Source organism: Elephas maximus, chromosome 16 (genome assembly GCF_024166365.1).
Source record: "Elephas maximus indicus isolate mEleMax1 chromosome 16, mEleMax1 primary haplotype, whole genome shotgun sequence".
NCBI lineage: Eukaryota > Metazoa > Chordata > Mammalia > Proboscidea > Elephantidae > Elephas > Elephas maximus.
This window is the reverse complement of record NC_064834.1, coordinates 44,961,407-44,988,210: the sequence shown is the minus strand read 5'-3', so window position 1 is coordinate 44,988,210 and position 26,804 is coordinate 44,961,407. Positions and strand designations below refer to the sequence as shown.

Below are 26,804 nucleotides of genomic sequence, written 5' to 3'. Positions count from 1 at the left end.
TCTTAAATGCTAACAAGCGGCCATCTAAGATGCATCAATTGGTCTCAACCCACCTGGAGCAAAGGAGAATGAAGAACACCAAGGTCACATGACAACTGAGAGCCCAAGAGACAGAAAGGGCCACATGAACCAGAGATCTACATCATCCTGAGACCAGAAGAACTAGTTGGTGCCCGGCCACAACCAATGACTGCCCTGACAGGGAGCACAACAGAGAACCCCTGAGGGAGCAGGAGATCAGTGGGATGCAGACCCCAAATTCTCATAAAAAGACCATACTTAATGGTCTGACTGAGACTAGAGGAATCCCGGCGGCCATGCTCCCCAGACCTTCTGTTGGCACAGGACAGGAACCATCCCCGAAGACAACTCATCAGACATGAAAGGGACCGGTCAGTGGGTGGGAGAGAGATGCTGATGAAGAGTGAGCTAATTATATCAGGTGGACACCTGAGAGTGTGCTGGCATCTCTTGTCTGGAGCGGGGATGGGAGGATAGAGAGAGAGGGAAACTGGCAAAATTGTCACGAAAGGAGAGACTGAAAGGGCTGACCCATTAGGGGGAGAGCAAGTGGGAGTACGGAGTAAGATGTATGTAAACTTATATGTGACAGACTGATTGGATTTGTAAACGTTCGCTTGAAGCTTAATGAAAGTTAATTAAAAAAAAAAGTAATAGGAACATTTATACTTACAGGTGAATTAAAGACTTGAGTCCCCGGAAAGTATGTCTTGAAATTGACTTGATGTTGTTGTTTTCTATGAATCTGCAACAGTTTATAATATTTTTATCAGACAGCTGTAGGAACCAGCAAGCACAAGGTCATGAATCATTACGATTAAAAACAAAAAAGTCTTTTTACTTACAAATACTCTAAATGTGGAAGACCAATAAATGCATCATCACTGATCACATCAAAGGAGTTCGATGTGAATAACCTGCCCAGAAAAGTACACAATGAAAATGGTTAAACTGCCAGATTGTCAATCTTTGCTGCTTTTATCTCTCAGAGAAATGAGTGGGTTGTATACAGAAAAGTGTCTGGATGTCTGCCTTATACAGTGTTATTTATGTAGGTAATATTTGCAGCTTTTTTTTTTTCTTAAACCTCCAATTATCTCCTCCCCAAATGCTCGTCGAGGAGGTGCTTTGCATCCCACTCCTCACAGTCATGGCTATCACATGCCCTGGGTATCATTCCGAGGGACAGTTGGAGCATCCATGGTAGGGGAAGCGGCCAAGTCAAAATTTTGAATGTTTTCATGACAAAGACACTTCCAGAATCATTTCTACTTGCTGGAGAAACCTCTGGAGCGTTTTGAACCAACACAATCGTGCTTTGGGGTTCCAAGCCCAGGAAACCTAGAAAATTTTAGCTCCATGTCTGGTTATGCTGTAATATAGCAGACAAGGCATTGGTACTGGCTAGTGAACACCAACTAACCCCCTTCTTCGAAAATAGAACTGGTTAGAGATGGAAAACAATGAGGCTTAGGAGGAGTCTTAGGCCCGTTTTATTGCTAAATAGTTGGAAAAACACTTGCTTTTGGACAAATTGATTCGCATTTTCAAAATCCACAGGGATTTGGTTTCGAAATTAGCGATGAAAAAGAACATGAACCAGCAGTCTCCACACCCTGTTGGACTCTTAGGAGAACTTGCCAGTTTTCTGAATGTGAGGCTTGAGAGGTGTTATTAAGCCAAATAATACAAAGCATTTTTTAAGAGTATTAATTTATAAAATTCATTTCTATAAATGTGCTGACTCAAGTAGAAAATATGGTTAAAACGGACTGATGACAAATTTACCATGGGTTCAAGTGATGTTCCGTTTACCTTTTAAGGCTCTCGTGGGTGAACATGGTGATTTTATGTGTAGCTATTTTCTAAAATCCTATAGTGGTCTTGGACCAGACTAGACGTTTGACATAATTTGACAATTTGCATCTCATACATACTGTACGATTCCATTCCTATAAAGTTCAATATTCTGTTACTCAACCCCGTGAATTTTAATTTTGAAATCAAGGGATTAAATATAACTGCCACTAGTTTTTGTAGTTACCAACTAGCTCAGTGACTTCATCTCTCTGAGCCTGTTAAATTAGGGGATTAAAACTATATCTCACTTTCTGAAAATGTATGAAGAAATTAAAAAAAAATTTTTTATTGAACTTTAGATGCAGGTTTACAGAACTAGTTTCTTATCAGTTAGGACACACATTGTTGTATGACATTGGTTAACAACCCCACAACATGTCAACACTTTCCTTTCTCAACCCTGGTTTCCCTATTACCAGCTTTCCTCTTCCCTCCTACCTTCTAGTCACTGCCCCAGGGCTGGTGCACGCCTTTAGTCTTGTTTTGTTCCATTGGCCTGTTCAATCTTTGCCTGAAGGGTAAACCTCAGGAGTGGCCGTATTACCGAGGTGAAAGGGTGTCCAGGGGCCATACTCTCAGTGTTTCTGCAGTCTCTGTCAGGCCAGCAAGTCTGGTCTTTCTTTTTGAGTTAGAGTTTTTTTTCTATATTTTTCTCCAGCACTGTCCAGGACCCCCTACTGTGATCAGTCAGTGGTGGTAGCCGGGCACCATCTAGTTGTACTGGACTCGGTTTGGTAGAGGCCATGGTAGATGTGGTCCATTAGTCCTTTGGGCTAATCTTTCCCTTATGTCTTTAGTTTTCTTCATTCTTCCTTGCTCCTGAAGGGGTGGGAGCAGTGGAGTATACTAGATGGCCACTCAAAGGCTTTTAAGATCCCAGATGCTACTCACCAAAGCAGAATATAGAACATATTCTTTATAAACTCTGCTATGCCAGTTGAGCTAGATGTTCCCTGAGACCATGGTCCCAACAGCCCTCAGCCCGGCACTTCAGTCTCTTGGGGAGTTTGGATGTGTCTATGCAGCTACTATGACCTTGCCTCGTACAGGTTGTGCTGGCTTCCCCAGTATTGTGTACTGTCTTACCCTTTACCAAAGTTACTGCTTATCTATTGTCCATTATGTGTCTTTCCATCCCTACCCCTCCCCTCCCTCATGACCATCAAATATTGTTTCTTTTTGTATGTAAACCTTTTCATGAGTTTTTACAGTTGTGGTCTCATACAATATTTGTCCTTTGGTGATTGACTTATTTCACTCAGCATAGTGTCCTCCAGATGCATCCATGTTATGAGATGCTTCACAGGTTCGTCGTTGTTCTTTAGCATTGCATAATACTCCATTGTGTATATGTACCACAGCTTGTTTACCCATTCATCTATTGATGGGCATCTAGGTTGTTTCCATCTTTTTGCTATTGTGAACAATGCTGCATTGAACATGGGCGTACATATATCTATTCGTGTGACAGCTTTTATTTCTCTAGGATATACTCCTAGGAGTAGGATTGCTGGATCATATGCTATTTCTAGCTTTCTAAGAAAGTGCCATATCATTTTCCAAAAAGGTTGTATCATTTTGTATTCCCATCAGCAGTGTGTAAGAGTTTCGATCTCCCCATAAAATCTCCAGCATTTGTTATTTTCTGTTTTATAGATTCATGCCAGTAATGCCAGGGTAAGATGGTATCTTATTGTGGTTTTGATTTGCATTTCTCTAATGGCTAGAGATCATGAGCATTTCCTCATGTGTCTGTTGGCTGCTTGAATGTCTTCTTTGGTGAAGTGTCTGTTCATTTCCTTGGCCCATTTTTTAATTGGATTATTTGTCTTTTTGTTGTAGAGGTGCTGGATTTTCTTGTAGATTTTAGAGATTAGATCTTTGTCTGATTTGTAATAGCCAAAAATTTTTTCCTAATCTGTAGGTTCTCTTTTTACTCTTGTTGAAGTCTTTTGATGAGCATAAGTGTTGAATTTTCACAAGATCCCAGTTATCTAGCTTATCCTCTGGAGCTTGTATGTTGTTGGTTGTGATTTGTATCCTGTTGGGTTAATGCCCTGTATTAGGACCCCTAGAGTTGATCCCATTTTTTCTTCTAAGAACTTCATAGCTTTTGGCTTTATGTTTAGGTCTTTGATCCATTTTGAGTTAGTTTTTGTATATGGTGTGAGGTATGGGTCCTGTTTCATTTTTTTGCAGATGGACATCCAGTTTTGCCAGCACCTTTTGTTAAAAAGATGGTCTTTTCCCCATTTGATGGACTTTGGGCTCTTGTTGAAGATCAGGTGACTATAGGTGGATGGATTTACATCTGGGTTCTCAATTCTGTTCCATTGGTCAATGTAATTGTCATTGTACCAGTACCAGGCTGTTCTGACTACTGTAGCTGTATAGTAGGTTCTGAGGTCAGGTAGCGTGAGTTGTCCTACTTTATTCTTCTTCTTCAATAGTGCTTTACTTATCCTGGGCTTCTTCCCTTTCCATATAAAGTTAATGATAAGTTTTCCCATCTCTTTAAAGACTGTTGTTGTGTTGGAATGTGGATCAGTAGAAAATTTATGAAAATTTATTTGACATCTGAGATTGCTTCAAAATAATCAGGAGTAAGCAGCAGTGGACTAGAGATGAATTAGGCATGAGTTGATAATTTTTGAAGCTGAAAATTGAGTACATAGGAGTGTATTTTTCTATCATTTCTACTTTTATATATGCCTAAAATTTTCCAAAAATATGGGGGAAAAAAAAACCCACCAACAATGAACCAGCCAAACAAAATTAGGTGATCTTTTGCACTTCTTCAAAAGTTATCAATTCTGGGGTAGTGTTGGATTAATTCTCTTTTAAATCCTTTACCTCCATATACAACAGAGCATGGCACTAAAATTGTCTAGGTTTCCCAGGCTTTGAACTGTGAAGCAACCACTGTTTTACTCCAGAATGTTCCAGAGATTTTTCTAGAGCAATGGATTGTCCCTCTAATATCATGGCTTTACACTTAGGTAATTCATTAGGGCCTGAAAAGTTCGTAACTAGTGAATGGTGATGCATATTCAGGCCCCATAGGTATTCAGATTCAAAGGTTTATGATTTCAATCACAACTTTGGCGATTATGTTTTCTCACTTTAGGTTCAGGAGGACAACAAGATTGCTCAGCCTACACCAGGTAAACTAACCCAAGAACTTTCTTAGGTTGGAGACTTTTGCTTCACTCTGTATAGAAGGTACAAGGGATGAAGAGAGAGATTGGAATAAGGCAGAAATGGGCACAGAGGAATAAAATAACTCCGAGGCTCACTGGTTTGCAACCGTGCCATAATTGGAACAGCAACTTCATAATCACACACTTCAACCCATCAGAAGAAATGGGTTCTCATCACTAGTCCCTCTTTTGTTGAATCAGATGAAAAATAGAGTGGGGAATGGATATTAGTGAGCAGAACTTGCCCATCCAAGACAGAAAAAAAACAGAGGATTTCTGCCAGAATTTTTGTCTGCTTGTTCATTACTTATCCCCTATACTTATAATAGGGTCTGCCCCTTAGTGAGCACTGAATAAATATTTGTTAAACAAAGAAGAATTTCCTTTGCATTAAATTCTGATAATTACTAGATTACCACACTGAATGTTCTTTACAACAGGGACTTACCCCTATTTGTTTTTGAGTCTACAGCACAGTTCATAGTTGAATAATATTTGTTGAACTAGATTTCAGGAATTAAAACCTCTGGCTATAACTGCAACTACATGTAAAAATATGGATGAATCTCTCAAAGCTAATGTTGAGGGAAAAAAAGCCAGAACACAGAAGAGTACATCCTATACGATTCCACTTACATAAAGTACAAAACCCAGCAAATTAACCTATGCTGCTAGAAGGCAGGATAATTATTGCACTCAGAGGTGGCAGTAACTGGAAGGAGACACAAGTAGTAATGATAATGTCTGGTTTTGGGGGCATAATGATAATGTTTGGTTTTTTTGACTCAGATGCTGGTAACAAGGGTGTTCAGTTTGTAAAAATCATTGAGACAAGTTGTTATTGGGTGCCGTCGAGTAGATTTTGACTCATAGTGACTCCCATGTGACAGAGTAGAACTGTCCTATTGAGTTTTCTTGGCTGTAATCTGTCAGTTTGTTGTATTGTGGTGGCTTGCATGTTGCTGTGATACTAGAAACTTTGTACCGGTATTTCAAATATCAGCAGGGTCACCCAAGGTGGACAGGTTTCAGCTGAGCTTCCAGACTAAGACAGACTAAGAAGAAGGACCTGGCAGTCTAATTCTGAACAAAATTGGCCAGTGAAAACCTTATGAATAGCTCAGAACCTTGTCTAATAGAGTGCCAGAAAATGAGCTCCTCAGGTTGGAAGGCACTCCAAATACAAAAAGGGAAGAGCTGCCTTCTCAAAGTAGAGTCGACCTTAATGATGTGGACAGAGTCATGCTTTCATGACCTTCATTGGCTGTTGTGGCACAACTCAAAATGAGAAGAAACAGCTGCAAACATCCATTAATAATTGGAATGTGGAATGTATAAAGTATGAATCTAGGAAAAACGAATCAAATGGAATGCATAAACATTGAAATCCTAGGTATTAGTGAGCTGAAATGGACTAGCATCAGCCATTTTGAACCAGAAAATCATATGGTTTACTATGCTGGGAATGACAACTTGAAGAGGGATAGCATTGCATTGATTGTCAAAAAGAACATTTCAAGATCTATCCTGAAGTACAACGCTGTCAGTGATAGAATGATATCCATACACCTAGAAGGAAGACCAGTTAATACAACTATTACTCAAATTTGCACACCAACCACTAAGGCCAAAGATGAAGAAATTGAAGATTTTACCAAGTTCTACGTTCTGAAATTGATTAAACATGTATTGATAATTATTGGTGATTGGAATGTGAAAGCTGGAAACAAAGAAGAAGGATTGGTAGTTGGAAAACACGGCCTTGGTGGTAGAAACAATGCTAGAGATCATATAATAGAATTTAGCAAGACCAACAACTTCTTCACTGCAAATACCTTTTTTCAGCAACTATGCACGGGGACCTCCGCAGATGGAATACACAGGATTCAAATCAACTACATCTGTGGAAGAAGATGATGGAAAAGCTCAACACCATGAGTCAGAGCAAGGCCAGGGGCCAACTGTGGGACAGACCATCAATTGTTCATATGCAAGTTCAAGTTGAAGTTGAAGAAAATTAGAACAAGTCCACGAGAGCCAAAGCACAACCTTGAGTATATCCCACCTGAATTTAGAGATCACCTCAAGAATGGTTTGACACAATGACCACTGATGACCAAAGACCAGGTGAGTTGTGAGATGACATCAAGGGCATCACACATGAAGAAAGGTAGAGGTCATTAAAAAGGTGAGAAAGAAAAGACAAAAATGGATGTGAGAAGAGACTCTGAAAGTTGCTCTTGAAGGTAGAGTAGTTAAAGCAAATGGAGGAAATGATGAAGTAAAACAGCCAAGCAGAAGATTTCAAAGGGTGGCTTGAGAAGACAAAATAAAGTATTATAATGAAATATGCAAAGACCTGGAGATAGAAAACCAAAAGGGGGAACATGCTCAGCATCAAGCTGAAAGAACTGAAGAAAAAATTCAAGCCCCAAGTTGCAATATTGAAGGACATGGGAAGATGGAAGAAGAAAGAAGATGGAAGGAATACATAAAGTCACTGTACCAAAAAGAACTGGTTGACATTCAACCATTTCAGGAGGTAGCATATGATTAAGAACCAATGGTACTGAAGGAAGAGGTCCAAGCTACACTGAAGGCACTGGCAAAAAAACAAGGCTCCAGGAACTGATGGAATACCAATTGAGATGTTTCAACAAACGGATGCAACAAATGGAAGCATTCACTCATCTATGCCAGGAAATTTGGAAGACAGTTGCCTGGCCAATTGACTGGAACAGATCCATATTTGTACCCATTCCAAAGAAAACTGATGCAACAGAATACAGAAATTATGAAACAATATCATTAATATCACACATAAGTAAAATTTTGTTGAAGATTATTGAAAAGTAGTTGCAGCAGAACATCAACAGGGAACTGCCAGAAATTCAAGCTGGATTCAGAAGAGGCTGTGGAACTAGGGATATCATTGCTGATGTCAGTTGAATCATGGCTGAAAGCAGAGAATACCAGAAAGATGTTTACCTGTGTTTTATTTACTATGCAAAGGCATTGAACTGTGTGGATCATAACAAATTACGGATAACATTGAGAAGAAAAGGAATTCCAGAACACTTAATTGTGCTCATGAGGACCCTGTATTTAGACCAAGAGGCAGTCATTCAAACAGAACAAGGGGATACTGCCTGGTTTAAAGGCAATCCATATGCTGAGCAAATAATCTGAGAAGCTGGACTATATGAAGAAGAATGTGGCATTAGGATTGGAGAAACACTCATTAAAAACCTGTGATATGCACATGACATAACCTTGCTTGCTGAAAGTGAAGAGGGCTTGAAGCACTTAGTGATGAAGATCAAAGACCACAGCCTTCAGTATGGATTACACCTCAACATAAAGGAAACAAAAATCTTCACAACTGGACCAATAAGCAACATAATGATAAATGGAAAAAACATGGAGTTGTCAAGGATTTCATTTTACCTGGATTCACAGTCAATGCCCATGGAAGCAGTAGTCAAAAAATCAAAAGACACATTGCCTTGGGCAATCTGCTGCAAAAGATCTCTTTAAAGTGTTTAAAAGCAAAGATGTCACTTTAAGGACTAAGGTGTGCCTGACCCAAGCCACGGTGTTTTCATTTGCTTTATATGCACGCAAAAGCCAGACAGAGAATAAGGAAGACCAAAGAAGAATTGATGCCTTTGAATTATGGTGTTGGTGAAAAATATTGAACATGCCATGGACTACCAGAAGAACAAACGAATCTGTCTTGGACAAACTACAGCCAGAATGCTCCTTAGAAGCAAGGATAGCAAGACCTCATGTGACATTCTTTGGACATATTATCTGGAGAGACCAATCCCTGGAGAAGGACATTACATTTGGTAAAGTAAAGGGCCAGCAAAAAAGAGGAAGACCCTCAACGAGATGGATTGACACAGTGGCTGCAACAATGGGCTCAACAATAAGAACAATGATTGTGAGGATGGCGCAGGACCAGGTAGTGTTTCATTCTGTTGTACATAGGGTCACTATGAGTTGGAACCGACTCGATGGCGCCTAACAGCATAATAACAACAATCTTTATAGAAACAGATCACGAGGTCTTTCTCCCTCAGAGTCACTGGGTGGATTCGAACTGCCAATATTTCAGTTAGCAGTTGAGCACTTAACTGTGTGCCACCAGGGCTCCTTCACTGAGATATACACTTACGATTTGCAGCTCCTTTGCTGAGATGTACACTTAAGATATGTGCACTTTTTCTTATATGTTTATTATACTACAATAATAAGGTTCTTATAAAAGCTTAAAAAATCCCTAAGATAATAATAATACCATAGTGCTTGAATTATAAATTTAATTGTTGTTTTCTATAGACAAGTATTCTATCACATGATGCATAAAACTGTACTACGTTCTAAATATAGTTGAGTGGGCCATCCATTTCATTATCCTATGTGTACTTAAAAAATCTCCTAGAGAGCTTCAAAGATGCCAATAATCAAAGTAGCTCAAACAACCAGTCTATTTGAGCATATCGAAACAAAACAAGAAGCTAGGACACAGTAAGCAAACATAAAATAAATAAATATAATAACTTACTGATGGCTTGGAGACAATAGTCAATATCAAATCACATAAAGAGTCAGACCATGACGGCTTCAGCAAGCTATCAACACAAAGAATCAAGAAACCTCCTGGAGGAAGAAAGTCTTGGAATTACTGGAGGTAGAGTTTAAAAGATTGATATGCAGTGCTCTTCAAGAGATCAGGAAGAAGATCAGGAAAAACACAGAACAAGCAAAGGAACACACAGACAAAGCAATAGAGGAAGTTACAAAGGTTATACAAGAGCATAATGACAAATTTAACAGGCTGCAAGAATCCACAGAGAGACAGCAAATAGAAATCCAAAAGATTAAAAATAAAATTTCAGAATTAGACAATTCAATAGAAAATCATAGGAGCAAAATTGAGACAACAGAAGTCAGAATTGGTGGGATTGAAGATAAAGCACTTGACGCCAAATTATTTGAAGAAATATCAGATAAAAGAATTTTTTAAAAATGAAGAAGCCCTAAGCATTATGTGGAACTCAATCAAGAGGAATAACCTACGAGTGACTGGAGTAGCAGAACAGTGGGGGATAACAGAAAATGCAGAGAGAATTGTTGAAGCTTTTTTTGCAGAAAACGTCCCTGATGCAGCTATCTACAAAGGGGAGTCAATAAGACTAAACTCTGACTACTTAGCAGAAACCATGCAGGCAAGAAGGCAATAGGATGACATACATAAAGACTTGAGAGAAAAAATTGCCAGCCAAGATGTATACATCCAGCGAAACTGTCTCTCAAATATAATGGTGAAATTAGATACACAGAAGTTAAAGGAATTTTTTAAAAACTAACCCAAATTACAAGAAATACTACAGGGAGTTCTTCAGTTAGCAAATCAATAACATTAGCTAACAACCCAAGACTAGAACATAGGACAAAACAACCAGATACCAACCTAGATAGGGAAGTCACAAAAATAAATCAAAGCTAAAACGCTGAAAATAGGGAAACAGAGATGTCAATATGTAAATGACAACATTAAAACAAAAAAGAGGGGCTAAATAATGTAGTCATAGAACTTTCATATGGAGAGGAAGTCCAGGCAATATCTAGAAATAAAAGATTGGTTTAAACTTAGAAAAATGGAGGTAAATATTAAGGTAACCACAAAGGAAACTCACGATCCTACACATCAAAATAAAAAAGAAAAACATAAAGACTCAGCAAATACAAAATCAACAACAATGAAAAAGATGAAAAGAAAATGCATAAAGAAAAATGGCTTAGCACAGAAAATTAAGTGGAACAAAGCAGCTGTCAACAACAACACACACACACACACATAATACATCAAAATGACATACCTATCAATAATTACACTGAATGTAAATGGACTATGGACACTGAAGTGTATCTGGCCCAATAACAAGCCATAATATTAAGATCAAACATATTTAGAGGAATCAATAAAAAACATAAGGATTGGAGTTTCATTCTCTTTATTTTAAACGATCTAGGAGACTTTTGTTTTTGTTTTTTGTGATTTAAGTGAAAGTTTATAGCTCAAGTTAATTTCTCATGCAAAATTTTATACACATATTGTTATGTGACCGTAGCTGCAATTCCTATAATGTAACAGCACACCCCCCCTTTCCACCCTGGGTTTCCCATGTCCATTCAGCCAGCTCCTAGCCCTTTCTGGCTTCTTATCTCACCTCCCGACAGGAGCTGCACATTTAGTCTTATGTATCTACTTGAACTAAGAAGCACACGAGTATTTTGTTTTATAGTCCAGTCGAATCTCTGTCTAAAGAGTTGGCTTCTGGAATTGTTGTAGTTCTGGGTTAACAGAGAGTCTGGGGCCATGTCTTCTGGGGTTCCTGTAGCTTCAGTCAGACCACTAAGTCTGATCTTTTGATGTGAATTTTGAGTTCTGCACCACTCTTTTCTCCTGCTCCATCAGGGACTCTCTGTTCCGTTCCCTGTCAGGGCGGTCATTGGTGGTAGCCAGGCACCATCTAGTTCTTCAGGTCTCAGGTTGATGAAGTCTCTGGTTTATGTGGCGCTTTTGTCTCTTGGGCTAATATTTTCCTTGTGTCTTTGGTGTTCTTCATTCTCCTTTGCTTCAGGTGGGTTGGGACCAATTGATGCATCTTAGATGTCTGTGGATTGACACAGTGGCTGTAACAATGAGCTCAAGCATAACAATGATTGTAAGGATGGCTCAGGACCAGGCAGTGTTTCATTCTGTTGTGCACTGAGTCACTATGAGTCAGAACCGACTCAACAGCACCTAACAACAACAACAACAACAGATGTCTGCTTGCTACCTTTTAAGACTTCAGATGCCACTCACCAAAGTGGGATGCAGAACATTTTCTTAATAAACGTTATGCCAATTGACCTAGATGTCCCCCAAAACCATGGTCCCCAGGCCCCCACCTCTGCTACTCTGTCCCTTGAAGTGTTTGGTTGTGTTCAGGAAACTTCTTAGTTTTCAGTTTAGTCCAGTTGCGCTGACTTCCCCTGTATTGTGTGTTGTCCTTCTCTTCACCTAAGATAATTCTTGTTTTTTATCTAGTTAGTGAATTCCACTCTCCCTCCCTCTCCATCTTGTAACCATCAAAGAATGTTTTCTTCCGTGTTTAGACCTTTTCTTGAGTCCTTATAATAGTGGTCTCATACAATATTTGTCCTTTTGCAACTGACTAATTTCACTCCGCATAATGCCTTCCAGATTCACCCACGTCATGAGATTTTTCCTGGATTCATCCTTGTTCTTTATTTTTGCGTAGTATTCCACTGTGTGTATGTACCAGAATCTATCCATTTGTCTGTTGATGGGCACCTAGGTAGTTTCTATCTTTTTGCTACCTTTATTCTTTTTTTTTTTTTAAATACTTACTCAAATTCACCCAAGGTGTTTCGTTGAATAATTAAGTCCTCCCCAGCTTGTAAGCATTACTTCCTTCAATTTCTGATATTTTATTGGATTTTTCCAAGAACAAAATCTTAGATTTATTACTGCCACTGCTACCTAATTTATTATTTTTACTCTTTATAATTTATTTTCTCCCTATTTCCTTAAAGCAGCTTTTGCTCACCTAACTTATTGAGTTTAGTGCTCAATTCACATATTTTTATTCTTTTAGATTTAAAATGAAAGTATTTAGAAATATGAATTTATCTCTGTGTAAAGCATCTAATAAGTTTCTATAAGTAAGTCTTTTAAATTATTTTTTAGTGAATCTATAATTGCATATGTGATTTCAACAGGTATTTAGAATGTTGTCAACTGCCATCAAGTCAGCCCCCCCGACTGATGGTGACCCCATATATTACAGAGGAGAACTGCTCCATAAGATTTTCTTGGGTGTGATCTTTACAGAAGTAGTTTGCCAGGCGTTTCTTCCATGAAGCTGCTACGTAGGTGTGAACTGTCAACCTTTAGGTTAGCAGCCGATCACAAACTGCTTGCACCACCCAAGCTGCTGTATTTAGAATGTATTCTAGAAATTACCAGTTGACAATAGATTTTTTTAAATTTCAAAATTTTATTATTACTATTGCATTGGGATCAGAGGATGTGACCTCTAACATGACTGCTAACCCCATGCTCCAGTGCCTACTTCCAGCTGCCATATCTAACCCCTATATAGGGGTGGGTCACATCTCTTCATAAGCAACAAATCAGCACCAAGGCCATAAGATTGTTAAAGGTTCTCAGTTGGACTGAAAAGCTAAGACCACCAGAATTTAATTCAAAGAGGGCAGAAAAGTCGGAGACAGGATTAGCGTAAAACTCAGAGTTCTGGCAGAGCCTGGGGTCAGCAAAGAGACATGAGGAAGAAGCAGAGGATCGAAGAATGAGGATCTGGCCACACTAGAAGGGAGTCGAGGTGAAGGCTATCCGAAGTCCAGCCAAGAAGCCAGAGACAGGGCAGGCACAGAGTAGAAGGACTGGAAAGGCCCATGTGTTGATGCAAAGGCTGGTGGGCCACTGGAGCAGTTTCCAGCCCCGGCTACTTGGGTGCCAGGGAAGGAGCACACTGAAGAAGAAATCTTAAAAAAAGGAGACTTAATAAACAGCCTGGGTCTTAATTCCTTCATGGCCATAAATCTTCCATGTCTTGAGCATGTCTCTTCTCTCTATGTTGTAAAATGAGGGAGCTAGACTACATAGTAACTGAGGCCCCTTCCAGCTCTAACGTGTACATGAGTCCATACTTGGAGCAGACTTCATTTACGGAAGAGTAGGCATGGGCCCTGGATAAGGGAGGAGAATGGCGGGGAGGCTGGTATGCAGATGGCTGAATGTGGGGGTGGGGGTAGGGGGTGAGCCCCACCTGAGAAAATCTCCCCTTGTCTCAAACCAGACTGCTCATCTCGTCATATGCCAGGGCCCCCTGGCTTTAATGGCACTTGCTTCTTCAGACTCACCTGTGACTTCTTGATTGCCAGAGTTGTCATAGACCCATGAGTGACTTGAATCTTGTCTTGCAGCCCAGAAGCAGGTTCTCTTGATTATAGAGTGAAGATGATTTAGGGAGTCCTCCCATACAACCCCCACTTGGGAAAGACAACTCTGGATGGAGAAGAACGGTTTCTAACAGCAATTCTAATAGTCCTGGCTTTTCAGTCCAATTAGGAACCTCCTAAAAATCTTATGGCCTAGTAGAGAGATCTCTGACAGCAAGCACCTGGTTGTCACTTAGAGTCTGCATTGACTGGACACAGAATAGAGAATCTGGTTTCTAGGCTTGTAGCTGCCACTTATGTATGTGCTGTATTAAGTAGGTGAATCTGTTTCATCATCTGTTAAAATAGGAATTATAAAAACAAAAAGACTTCTTGGATGATCCTAAAAATCATATGAAATAATGTATATGACCATGTCTCCAGTGCTTCCACAAAGGGCATAGACATAAAATGTCACAGCTGGAAAAGCTCTTGGGATGTAGTAAAGGACCTTAATTTTACTGCTAAGGAAATTGAGGTCCAGTGAGGTTGTTACCTGGCCAAGGAAACTTTCATGGGTATTGCCTAGGTTAATTAGCAGCCGTGGGTAGTGTGTGCAAATACAAGTGTGCACATTTCCAGGCATATGTGTGTCTGTGTGTTTCTATATATATGTATGTAAATGGAAGAGCACAATACATACAGGTTACAGCTGTTGGAAGAATTGGGGCACAGTTGGAGGAGGTCGCCAACTTGATTAGTGCTGGCTTTGCTTAAATGATTCAGACCCTCTGGTTGTTGCTAATATTCTCCTTTATCCAAAAGAATAAGGCCAGTTGAATGATAATTAACAATAGGCTGATGATTCACTTTAGTTAAACGCACACATTCTAAGCATATGTGCCACAGGAATAATTTACATTTGAATATTTAAAAATACGCTCTTAAAATACGAAAGCCTTAAAACAGGCAGCATCACATAGAAGCAGATTATTTGACCGTTGTTTTTGAGTCTCATCATTGAAAAACATTTTCAGTGTAATTCAGCTGATCCTTAAGTAAACCACCATCTCTTTGATCTGGATAGACTGAGAATAGCCTTAATTTGGCTCCCTATAAATCTGAGACTGGGGTAGGGGTAATTCAGAGAGATGTGTAGTACAATTCTTTCATTTTACAGTAGAGGAAGCTGGGGCCAGCACAGGTTAAGTGACTTTACCAAGGTCACATCTTTTGTCAGTGGCAGAACCAGGATTAGGATGTAGGTTTTAGGATTTTCAGAGTTTCCTTTGGGAATATTCTCAGCAGTGTGTGCACCAGCAAAGATTTGAGCATGGAACCACCTCTTTGATGCTAGTCCATTACCCCTCATCCCAAGACAGTCAAAACTTTTCCTTCTAGAAGCTGGCACAACTAGTCAACCAACTGACCTCTTTATGTTGTTTATAAATTAGGGTTGGTGTCTCCCTGGCCCTGCATCAACCAGGGAGAAGGGGCTTAATTTTTATCCAAAGCCCACTTTGTACCAGGCCTCATTTTTAGCAGCTTTCCGTCTATTAGCTTATTTTAATAACACTATGATTTGGGTTTTATTTTCTCTACATTAAAGACAAAGGAAACTGAGGTGAGAGAGGTAAAGTCATTTAAAGCTTATAAGTGCCTGGACTGGAAGTCCATGCTCAGGCATGGTCTTTCCACCAGGGCTAGTTCATGGCCACGGGAAAGGCCATGCTTCCTACCTTTAGTCACATCACATCTGCCCAGTCTCTGCTGCAAACCTAGAAGAGCCTCAGCCAGCATTGTCCAGAGTGTATTCCCTGGAACATAAGACCTTCAAGGAGTTGAAAGGTGTTACATGCATAAAGAAGGCAAATAAATTTGGGAAAAGTGGGTAAATGAAGTTAATGAGGTTTTTTAACTACTCAAGTCTTTTCTATCCTTAAACAAATTGAGACTCTTGAAAAGAAGAATTAAATATGCAGTTTCCCAAACTTCTTGGTAATGAAACCCTTTATGATTGAACTTCACATATAAATATTCCATGGCACTTACCCTGAGAAATGCTGATTCAGACACTTGGGAAATAGCTACAAGAGAATCCACTCCAAATAAAAACAATAAGAGTGCAAATTTAAGCTCAGGGGGCTTTTTCATGCTGAATGGGCTGCAAAGGATAATCTAAACCAGTTTCAGCCAGTTGCCATAAAGCCCGTTCCAAGTTCTGGTGACCCCATGTGTGTCAGAGTAGAACTGTGCTCTACAGGGCTTTCGATGGCTGAATTTTGGGAAGTAGATTGCCAGGCCTTTCTTTCAAGGAGCATCTGGGTAGACTTGAACCTCCAGCCTTTTAATTAGCAACAAAGCACGTTAATTATTTGCATGACCCCGGAACTCCAAGTAATAATCTACTTTCCTCCAAAAGATGGAGCATTCACTGAGATGGAGCGAGCATCCATCCTCAGAGAAGGAGTGTGTTCCAAGCTGCTTGCCCAGTTGGTTGGCTGGTGGTGAAGCTTGACTCTCAGATAATCATTTACTGAACCCACACTAACAAGTCTGTCTCCAGTGGCTGCTTATTTGGGGCTGGATGGTTTAATATCTCCATCAAGATGGGCTGCTTCCTGCCTGCTTGAACTCTCCTACCAAGCCTTTTTAGAACAAGGTAAAGTATCAATAATTAATCTAATAAATAAAAAAAGAATATCAAAGGCACAGATTCCCCAAATATGTTCCACAGAACCAATATTCTATGGGTTATTAAGAAAAGTTAAGCAACATTAAAAATTTCAGATCCTTTTCTATGCCAAGGTGCATCGTGAATAACCAGCGGGGCTAGAACGTGCGGTGTTTCCCAAGTTTATCTGAGCACAGAAGCCTTTTCTTTCAGGTCAACCGTTCCACAGAACACGAGTTTAGAAAACACTGGTCTAAGGTGTAACCTTAAAGTAAATAAGGTTTTTTCTTTTTTTTTTTTAAAGCAAGGAGACCAGAGCTTCCACATACAAATGAGAGTTGGCTCCTAGGGCAACTGGATGCTCTTGCCAGCAATGCTCCCACTCTTTCAAAGGGCTTTTGAAACTCCTTCTCAGTAATTGTCTCAAGGAATCAGGACACATTCTCCTCAATATCCTCATTAATGGCAAAGGTTGACCCTTTGAGAGGGGGTTTGATTTTGGAAACAAAACTGTGCAAAGTCAAGCCTGAAGATTCACGTTCAGGAGGAAGTAGATATAAGTGGTTAAAAGTGAGGACTTGGGTTTAAACCCAGGCTCTGCAACTTATTAGGGATGTGACATTGAGGAGGTTACCTAACTCTTCTAGGACTCAGTGCTTCATCTGTAAAATGGAGATGATCATGCCTGTCTCACCGGGTTACTGTGAAGATGAAATGAAACGAGATATATAAAGTGCTTAGCATCATGGTAGGTAGTAAACAGATCGTTATCAGTCTAGGCAATACAAAGATGATGAATGTCCTTAACAAAACCTCGGCTGGTTTTACTGCATGGCTTGTAAGCTGGCAGTGAAGACGATTCTAAAAAGGAATCCAGAAATGTTTAGCTATAGAAGCACATTTGGGAAGAGTCTACAGCCTTCTACCAATAATTCTCTGCAAGCCAAGAGTTATTTGCACTTATACATTCTGGTCTGTTTATTTGTTTAAAAGGCTCCTTGCTTTCTTTTTTAAAGAAAATAATAATTAGATGCCATTTATTATTGAGGACTTACATATCAGACACTGAATTTTACATTAGCATTTTATTTACATTATTCTAACTAATCCTCACAAAAACAAACATTTTCCCAAGTCATCATAATTTTTTTTAATGCTCCTTGCTTTTTAATCACACTTTTCACAGGAAAACACTGGATGTCTTACCAACTAAATGGGTCCAGCAATTTCTCTCTAATCCTCGTCCCATGGGAGGGATACTGAAACATTGTTTTATCATCAGCTACCAAATAGAGAGGGCCTGGGTAGGGTCCTTTAGACCTGCTGGTTGGGAACTACATTATTATTTTAATAATAGTTTTATAACAGCCAATTCTGTATTATGAGGCAATTTCAATTAATAATCCAAAATTGCTGATTTGTTAGAATTGATTTAAAAAAATTGCTCATTTATTTAACAAGATCTTTTTCTGTATCATATTAATTTAAAAATTTAATTGGAAAAGCAACCCTGTTTGCAAAATGGGATAGAATTTTTAAGCTAGAAGGAGACTGTTGATACAATTGAGTGTAAAAGTCTAGAAATGTCAGCCCGTGTTTTGTTTGGCCTTTATCTTGTTTTAACAATCTGCTTCCAGATTTCTGCCTTGAAAATTAGAAAATACCATCCATGTACTATATTCCCATCGCAATGATCAGTGGAAGCTGAGACATGGCTGTTAGACATGATTTTTCTGGTTTACTCCAGTCACCACCATTCCCTATTGTTTTATATCCAACTGCTTCTCTAATTTACCTTACCTCCCCACCCTCTATTGGCATTTGAGTTTCAGAACCATAATTTAATCTATCTTTGGTATTTTATGCATATAAAAGTTGAGGTGCAGGGACACTTTGTGACATATTGTCTGGACATTCTCCCCAGGGTTGCACAAACCATTAGTAGCAGAACTAGATCTCAAACCCACGTCACCTGACCTCTCGTTCAGGCCTTTTCCCATTCTAGCACAGAAACACTAATCTGAAGACTGGTCAATGTTAATTATTTAAAATAAAATCTGACATATTTTACAAAATGTGGTGCCAGTTATTTTTTTATGAGGAAGAGGTGAGAGGGTTATGATTTTTCCTTCTTTGTTTTTAGAAGCGTAAATAGTTGATGCTTCCCACGAGAAATATTTGAAGGAAAGATATTTTAGCAGGGGCTGATGGAGAACTATGTGCAGAACCACAGGATTTTAAAGCTGGGGTTGTAGGCAAACCCAACCTATACGCACAGACACTAATCTGATGTTAACGGTGCTTCACGTTAAAGTGCTTTTCAGATACTATAATAATAATAATAATAATAAAAAGCTAATGTTTATTGAGAAACAGGAACTGTACCAAGCACTTTACATGAATTGTTTCATTTATTCCTCACGATAATCCTGTGCAGTAGGTACCGTGGTTATTCCCCATCTTGTGGATGGGACACCAAGGCTTGACTACACTTGCCCCAAATTACACAACGAAGCAGCAGAGTGAGGATTTGGACTTATGTTTATCTGACCACAAAGCCCAGGTTCTCTGCCACTCGATACACTGCCAACTCAGTGGCTGAGCCATCCTGATATAATAGCTGTCTTTGGATAGCCCCTGCAATCATTTTGTAACCCATGACAGCCACAGTATCAACAACCAGTGAGCACCGCCATCACTACCAATCAACTGAATATCATTTTGAACAAGACAAGAAAGCTTATCAAGATTACCTTACAATACATTCATTTACAGGCAAAATATGATTTACGTTTTTAGGAATCACCACCAGCTTGGAGCTGCCATATTCCTTTCAGGGCAGGGAGCGACAGCATCTCGCTTGTCTTTGGGTCCCTCATGGTGCCTAACACTGTGCCTGCTGCATGGCAGAACCCCAAAATGTATTGGCTGAAAGGGGAGGCTTTTGCTTTCATTTTGTAACTGCTTGCAACTATGCAATAAATAAGCACTTGTTTTAGCTAAACCAAAACCAAACCAAACCCATTGCCATTGAGTCGATTCCAGCTCATAGCAGCCCTATAGCAGATCTAAATAGGCAAAAAAAGAAATGATTTTCTTCTAATTAATGAATTTTTTTCTTCTTAATAATGCTTAACTAACACTTCCCTTTGAATGTCCTGTCAGACTGGATAAAGGAGAATTTTACTCTTCATGGGAAAGCAACTAGCCAGCTTCCACAGGAAAACTAAGAACCTAGAAAGCCTAAATGTGATTGTTACATGTCAAAGACCTACATAAAATCAAGACAGGACAAAAGCGATTCAAGCAGGGGTCTAAGGAAAGGCTTTGGATGCTTTGCCTTTTAAGTTCTTTACACTGGAAATCTGTGTTGAAGGAAGTCTGAAGCCATATCTTCATGTGCAAATATATCTTCACACTTTTTGGTTCACACTTGATACTTCCTTCCCATATGTCCACATCCTTAGTCCATGTGAAGTCAGACGGGGATACTGAACACAAGGAAGAGTGTTAACATGAATAGGACTATGTACTGAGAGCCAAACAGGAGTCTTTAGGACAAAATTTCTGAAAATATGGATTGAATTTAAAAATACCTAGTAAACAAGCTTAGGTTTCCAATGCCTAGGCTCTTCTTAATGGTCCTCTATGAGCGATACGAGGCAGATACAGACACAGATAGCTCTAATAAGTGACAGACAACACTAGAGACATCAGTAAAGCCTACAGAGTCTGAGAAAACAGAGATCAGGGAATGAGGTATTTCCATCTGGTATGAATGGAGCTTGAGGGTCAATGTCAAGAGAGAGAACTCTGGACCAACAGGAAACAGTCAAAATCTATTAATATAAGCTGAGGTGTTTGAATTTTCTGTCTATAGGGAGCCATTAATGACTTCCAAGCTCAAGGGTGACATGATGTGTTTCAGGAAGGTAACACCAATGGAGATGGTAAGGATGGGACCTGAGCAGGGAAACCTGAACAGAAGCTCCTGGAGCAGCCTTTGAAAACAACGAACGCCTCAATTAGGGCAGTGGCCTGGGGTGAGGAGAAGGAAGCATACTCTCATACTGGTTGAGTGATGACTTGGCCAGTTGGAAGTGGGCAATAAGGGAGAGGAGAGAGGTTATGCCTAGGTTTCTTGTTTGAATAATTGGGAGGAAGAAATATGCTTTTCAATGAAAACGTTTGTTGTACAGAGCTAGTTGTACAGTTACAACAATTAATTAATTAGCTAACTGATTAATTAAAATTAAGAATCAGATCTATGGGTCATTAGGCAAATTGTAGATAAAAAAAGCCTAGATGACTGACGTTTTTACTTTGGCCAGTTGTCAGATCGCACAAACCAAAGCATGCTAAACCCTAAAACCAGCTAATAATTCCTCTTAGCCAATAGGTCTGTTTTCAGTTGTCATTGAGGACTGCCAAACATTTCTTATGCTTGTAATATGAGGAAGAATAGAAAAAGGTAACACTCACTAAAAGGTAACATAGGCCATGGATATTTTTCCCTGGATAAGTAGTACAGGCCCAAATGATAAAGCCCTTAGTAAGGGTGGATTTAGTATTTCTCTTGTCCATGCTATTTGTTTTTCCATTTGTTTTTCGTTTTTGGTTTATTATGGACTGTGTTCTTTTGTGTTGACTGTGGATTAATTAAAGAAAGAATACTACTCTTTTCCTTAGAAGGATCAATTCTGTCCATCCACACAAGGCAAAAATCGAATTGGCATAAACAGAAGTTTTTCTGGTCATATTGAATTCTTCTATATAACTTTTTAAATTTATTTTTAGCATGATGCTAAAACTAACCCTGGAATTCACTCCCTGCAAATAGAACTCTCTTAGGAGTTGGAGGGGTTTCATTCATGAACTGATGGCAATATGGATGCATTTTATCCCCTTAAATTAGAATTTTACTTCAGTTATGAGCCTGTATCACTGGGGATTTCAGTCTGGAGTTGAGAGGGAACAGGGCTGTAATATGTGAAAACACATTTCTCTAAGTTATGTTCACTAAAATACCACTCCCTATCCAATAAAAGCAAACTAGAATGAATAATTGTTTTCATTGGTTATGTTTCCACACTGGCCCTATGAATGAAACTGCATTTGCTTGGGAGAATTTTGTTTTTTGCTTAAAATCACAAGTGGGAATTTTAGTTTTTTTAAAAAATGTACACTCTGATAAATGTTTATTAGACACATTTATTCTTTCTCTCCTTTCTACAGAGGGTGGGCTTTTGCTTTTCTTGTTCTCCAACACAAACTGCCAGCTGGCACCCTAGCAGGGTCTTTTCCTCACACACCACATGGAACTTAGGGGGCCCTGTGCCTCTTTTCCTCAGTACCCCAGGCTGACATTTCAAAACATACTTCCCATCATGGCTTCTACACAGAGAATTACCAGAAGGTCTGAAAAACCACTGGAGACTGTAATTAAGAGATCAGATCGTTAGGGTGGATGATGGGAATGGGACAGTTCTTTTCCCTTTCTAATAACAGAGCAAAAATCCAACTGCCTTTGTCTGTCAACCAAGCAGAATTCATTCTAAGTTTATCTCGTCACAGGATATGACCGGCCAGTTTTTGGCAATCTATGGTCACAAATGCTGTTAGAATTCATTGCAAACTTCAAGCAATGGCTGGTATGGTCTGGATGACAAAAGTCATCCAAGGCCAAACCCAGGTCTGTTGGGCCTGCATGTTCCAATGGGGCTTGGTGGCCCATGTTTCCCTAGGCTATGAATCATGCGTTTCACCACTGTCATGATTCCAGGAGGAGTCTCTGGGTGGCACAAATGGTTAAACACTCGACTACTAACCAAAAGGTTGATGATGTGAACCCACCCAGAGGTGTCTGGAAAGAAGGGCCTGGCAATGTGCTTCCGAAAGGCGACAGCCTTGAAATCCCTATGAAGTGCGGTTCTACTCTGCACACATGCGGTTGCTATGAATCGGAATCGACTCAACAGCAACTGATTTTGTGAATGATCCTAGAGGACAAATGATTTTGTGAATGGTCCTAGGGGAGTTAACATTTGGAGCCTTATTTCCTCCTCAGTGAAAATGAGCTTAGTAGACCCTCTCCCGAGGACAGGGAGAAGCAGAGAACAATGGGCAGGAAGGATGAGGGCAACATCTTTAGGAAACAAGGTCCCGAAGGTTGAAGACAAACTTTGACCCCTTGACAATCTTGCATAAAGTTAGTTAGCCCTGGCACAAATCTACCATTTTGAGGTGAGCCAATGTGAGTTTATTGAGGGCGTACAGGGCAAGAATTACTTGTCCTTTTGTTATTTCTGAAATCTGAACTGCTTTTAGAAATAAGGGCTGGAATGTTCCATAGGAACTCGGAGCATGGGACACAGGGGCATGGCACACACTCGGTGTGGGCTATTTAAAAACCAGTCCTTTGGCTTCCCTCTGAGATGCTAAATGTGTGTAATCACATTACCCTGCAGCAGCCGGCAACTATTTCTATAACATTGTCCGGCATCTGTGCTTGCTGTGGTTGGGTCCACCCAAGAAAAACAAAGTGGAGATGTGTAACTGATTAACTGGGTCCATCCAGGCTTTCAGTGTCACCACTAATGTCCATCTAGTGTCGACAAAGGAATAGTTTGTGCCGATTGACACTTCTTTTTGAATTTTAAGGCCTGATTTATTTATCTAACCTGGGGGGAGAGTGGTGCTTTAGCACATCAAATGGGTGCTTTTTAAATCAGCCAGTTATTTATCTGACAAATGAACAGTATAAGCACAATTTATCACTTTTTCATACACAGCAAAATCTTATCCTATGGAAGGATCCCAGCATTAGAGGTTTGGCCCCTTTATGTACTAAAAAGTCTATCATTTCTGAATTTGCTTAATGAGCTAACACTTCCCCTAACCACTCCATGAGCCATTAATCAAATAGATAAATCCCTTAGGAATATTCTACTCAATTGTTAATCACTCAAAGACATTAGCCAGTGGAAGGACATCAGCCAACATTATTACATAATGTCAAAAAATACCTGATCAGGTTTGTGAATTCAATGAAATAGTTGAACCAGTTTTTGTATTTCATATAAACCAAACAATAAATTGTGTGATTTTTAGGTTTTTAGAGTTATCTAAATTTTTAAAACCCTACCATTTACGAAATGTGTAGTCATTTGGCATACCCTTGCCCTGACACACCATATGCCAAGTGTTTTATCTACTTAAATCTTATTCAGCTCTGATAACAACCCTCCAAAATATGTATTATTACCTCCATTTTACAGGTGAGAAGACTGAGGCTCAAAGAGATTTAGTCATTTGCACAAGATTACATTTCTGGTTTCTAGGGAGTGAGCAGTGGGGTGAGATTTAAATGTCGATGTCAAATCTATGATGTATGCATATGTATACAGAACCTCAGTCAAAATGGTCAATTAAAATAAGAAAACAAAACAAAAAACAAACAAAAATCTTGGGTCCTGGGCCATACAGTGAAGATACCCAAAATTCAATGGATTAACTAAATTGTCCATTTCCCACCTGGAGCCGTGTAGCTACAACCCAAGTGTGTTGCCTGACCCCAAGTACACAGAGACCTCTTGGCCCCACGTGGTACTGCCCTAAGACCTAGAAGTCCAATTGCCAAACATTACACACCGGAACAAATTATACACGTTACATTATGCCTGTGGAGAGATCTGATTTCTTAGTCAAATATTATCTTTTTGAATATTTTCAGGCACAGACTTAAATATGTGGTTCCCTGGTGGCCAACTCAAAACATATAGCAAAGACTAATCCTTTGCACTATGCTATATTAATATTTTCTTTCCCTCCTTGTAAGGGGACTAGTTATAAATTAGATGTGATTAGAAAACAGTCTTTTGAGAATTAATATTTTAAGGAATTACCTAGAAAGAACCAGGTTTTTTTCCCCACATGGTAAATCATATAGAGTAGCAGCATGCCCCAGATTCCCGAGAGACAACATCTTGAGCACATATGTTATGCTGGGTTCTGTATTGACTAATTCAAAAACTCTAAGGCAAAAGAACCAAAGTTCCCAAGTCAAAAATGAAACTAAAATAGTAGAATGGAATTGGGATCATTGTTGCCACATTCCAACAACTTCAGAAATAGCCATTAAAGCATATAACATTACAGGTTAGCTCATTTACCGTGGCAAGAATCAACCTGTACCGTTGATTTCGAGTCGCAAACAAACCCATCCACCTTTGACTTTCCTGATATTCTTTTTCTTTTCAAAATACAATCACATTTGACCAAATTCAGATTGAGATCATTTACTAGAGGGCTTATTCAAATATATGCTATATTATAAATAGTCATGATATAAATATTTCTCACAAGAGCTGCAGCGATGGTGTGAATAAAAAACTCCCTTCTGAGATTTCAGTAAAACCAGATCTCACAAAGGATCTGAAAGAAAACAAAACAAAACAAACATACACACAAAGAGACATACACACACACAGAACAAACCTTATGTTAATCTGGTTTAGCGTAACAGTCACGATTTTGACACTATTTTATGAAGTACGATACTGTCGCTTTTAGATGAAGTAAGAGAGATGAATCTGCTACAGGTTTCTCAAAATAATGTTTGGGGGGGCAGAAATCTAAGCATGTGCAGTAGCAGCTAACAAAAATAAAAAATTTTAAATGCAGCAAAAGGTTAGCACTGTCAGATGGCCAAGCATGCAAGAGGAATCTCCATGCCCTTCTACCAATACATACAAAGCCCAAAATACACTGGCTTGAATTGTTAAATCGTAAATTAGATACCAAAATGCTTACGGGCCTTACAATGAGATAACATCAGGAGGAACGGTGCGTGGGATGGATCTGGCATTCTCACATAAAGCATTATCTTTGGTACAAGTACACACGGCAGGGCATTTTGGCTTCGTTGGTTTCTTCCCCTCAGTCAGCAAAAGCGCAGATAAGAGACATAGGAAATAAGCAATTCTTTTCAGGGGGACGCAGGCATTTCCCATCCTTTGGCTTCTCTCTGCTTCCATGCAGTCGACAAAATATCCCCAAACATGAACAGGGCTTCTGGAATTCAGATGGTGATCGTCTTGCTCTAGACCAGCTCACATAGGAGTCCACCCTTTTCCTTGGCCTCTGTATCTCTGCTTTTCAAAACAGGGACCTGCAGCTGATTCGTGAGCTGCTACTCGCTCCAGCAATGCACTGCTCCGGGGAAGAGACCTGTGAGGTGCTGCGATCTGGGAGCGATCCAACTGCTGGAGGAGAGAGCCGACTTGCATCACCAGGAAAACACTGAGCACAGACCAGCCTTCGAAGGCAAAGTGAAGTGATGTAACAGAAAATAAACAGCTTTCTGCTTTCACCGGGAGGCCCTTTAATTGTTACCAAAAATAGGACGGCATTATGTCTTATAAGTGGGTGGGTGGGTGGGTTGAAGCAGTCTTCTTGTATTGGAGCTCGGCAATCTCAGAAACCTCTGGGAATTGGCTTTTCATGTAGCAAACAACCGAGTAAGAAAAACTAGCTTGGGAGCCAGCCCTGGCTGGAAAAATGAAGTTAAATCAAACTGTCTGTAGCATTCGGCTCAAACCTTGCCTTTTCTTGCTGAGTCCACCTGACTGATGCCATTGGTGAAAGACAAATAAGAACATACGGAGAATGTGACTTTCAGGGAATGAATGTAAGTGAATACTTTTCTGACACTCGTCACCTCTGATGAATTATGGATTTTCATAATTCCTCCCCCCCAACACACACAGACACACATGTGTAATCCATGCCCCCCTTCCATGATGAGGGAAGGAAACAGAAACCTTGATCGCCTCTGTACATAACCCACTGGCTTGTTTCTCTGCACTTCCACATACATCCCTTCCTCCCTGGTAGAGCTAGCAGCCTGGAAGGAACTCCCTGCCAGCAGGAGGCAGCCAACTTCCGCTGAGCGTGAAACGACCTGGCTCAGCCCAGGAGGCTGTGATGGGGTGGGCAAAACACTGCATTAAGAACCCAGAGACCTGGCTTTGAGACCCAGTTCTGCCATAAACTTGCTGAGGATGTCC

The 26,804-nt window shown here is 39.8% G+C and overlaps 1 protein-coding gene across 3 annotated transcripts in view; it reads right to left on the bottom strand.

Moving 5' to 3' along the window:
• LGI1 (leucine rich glioma inactivated 1) overlaps positions 1-25,970 on the bottom strand; it is a 46,474-nt gene extending 20,504 nt beyond the window's left edge. For 2 of the 3 annotated variants that reach the window (XM_049855311.1, XM_049855313.1), the window contains exons 1-4: positions 25,558-25,970; positions 25,099-25,170; positions 867-938; positions 695-766 (exon numbers count right to left, since the gene is read on the bottom strand). In XM_049855311.1, the coding sequence (XP_049711268.1) occupies positions 695-766; positions 867-938; positions 25,099-25,170; positions 25,558-25,772 (431 nt within the window). In that variant the 5' untranslated portion in view covers positions 25,773-25,970. The remainder of the gene's footprint in view (positions 1-694; positions 767-866; positions 939-25,098; positions 25,171-25,557) is intronic. The other variant, XM_049855312.1, reaches the window with a different exon arrangement.
• Between the last annotated feature and the right edge of the window lie 834 nt (positions 25,971-26,804).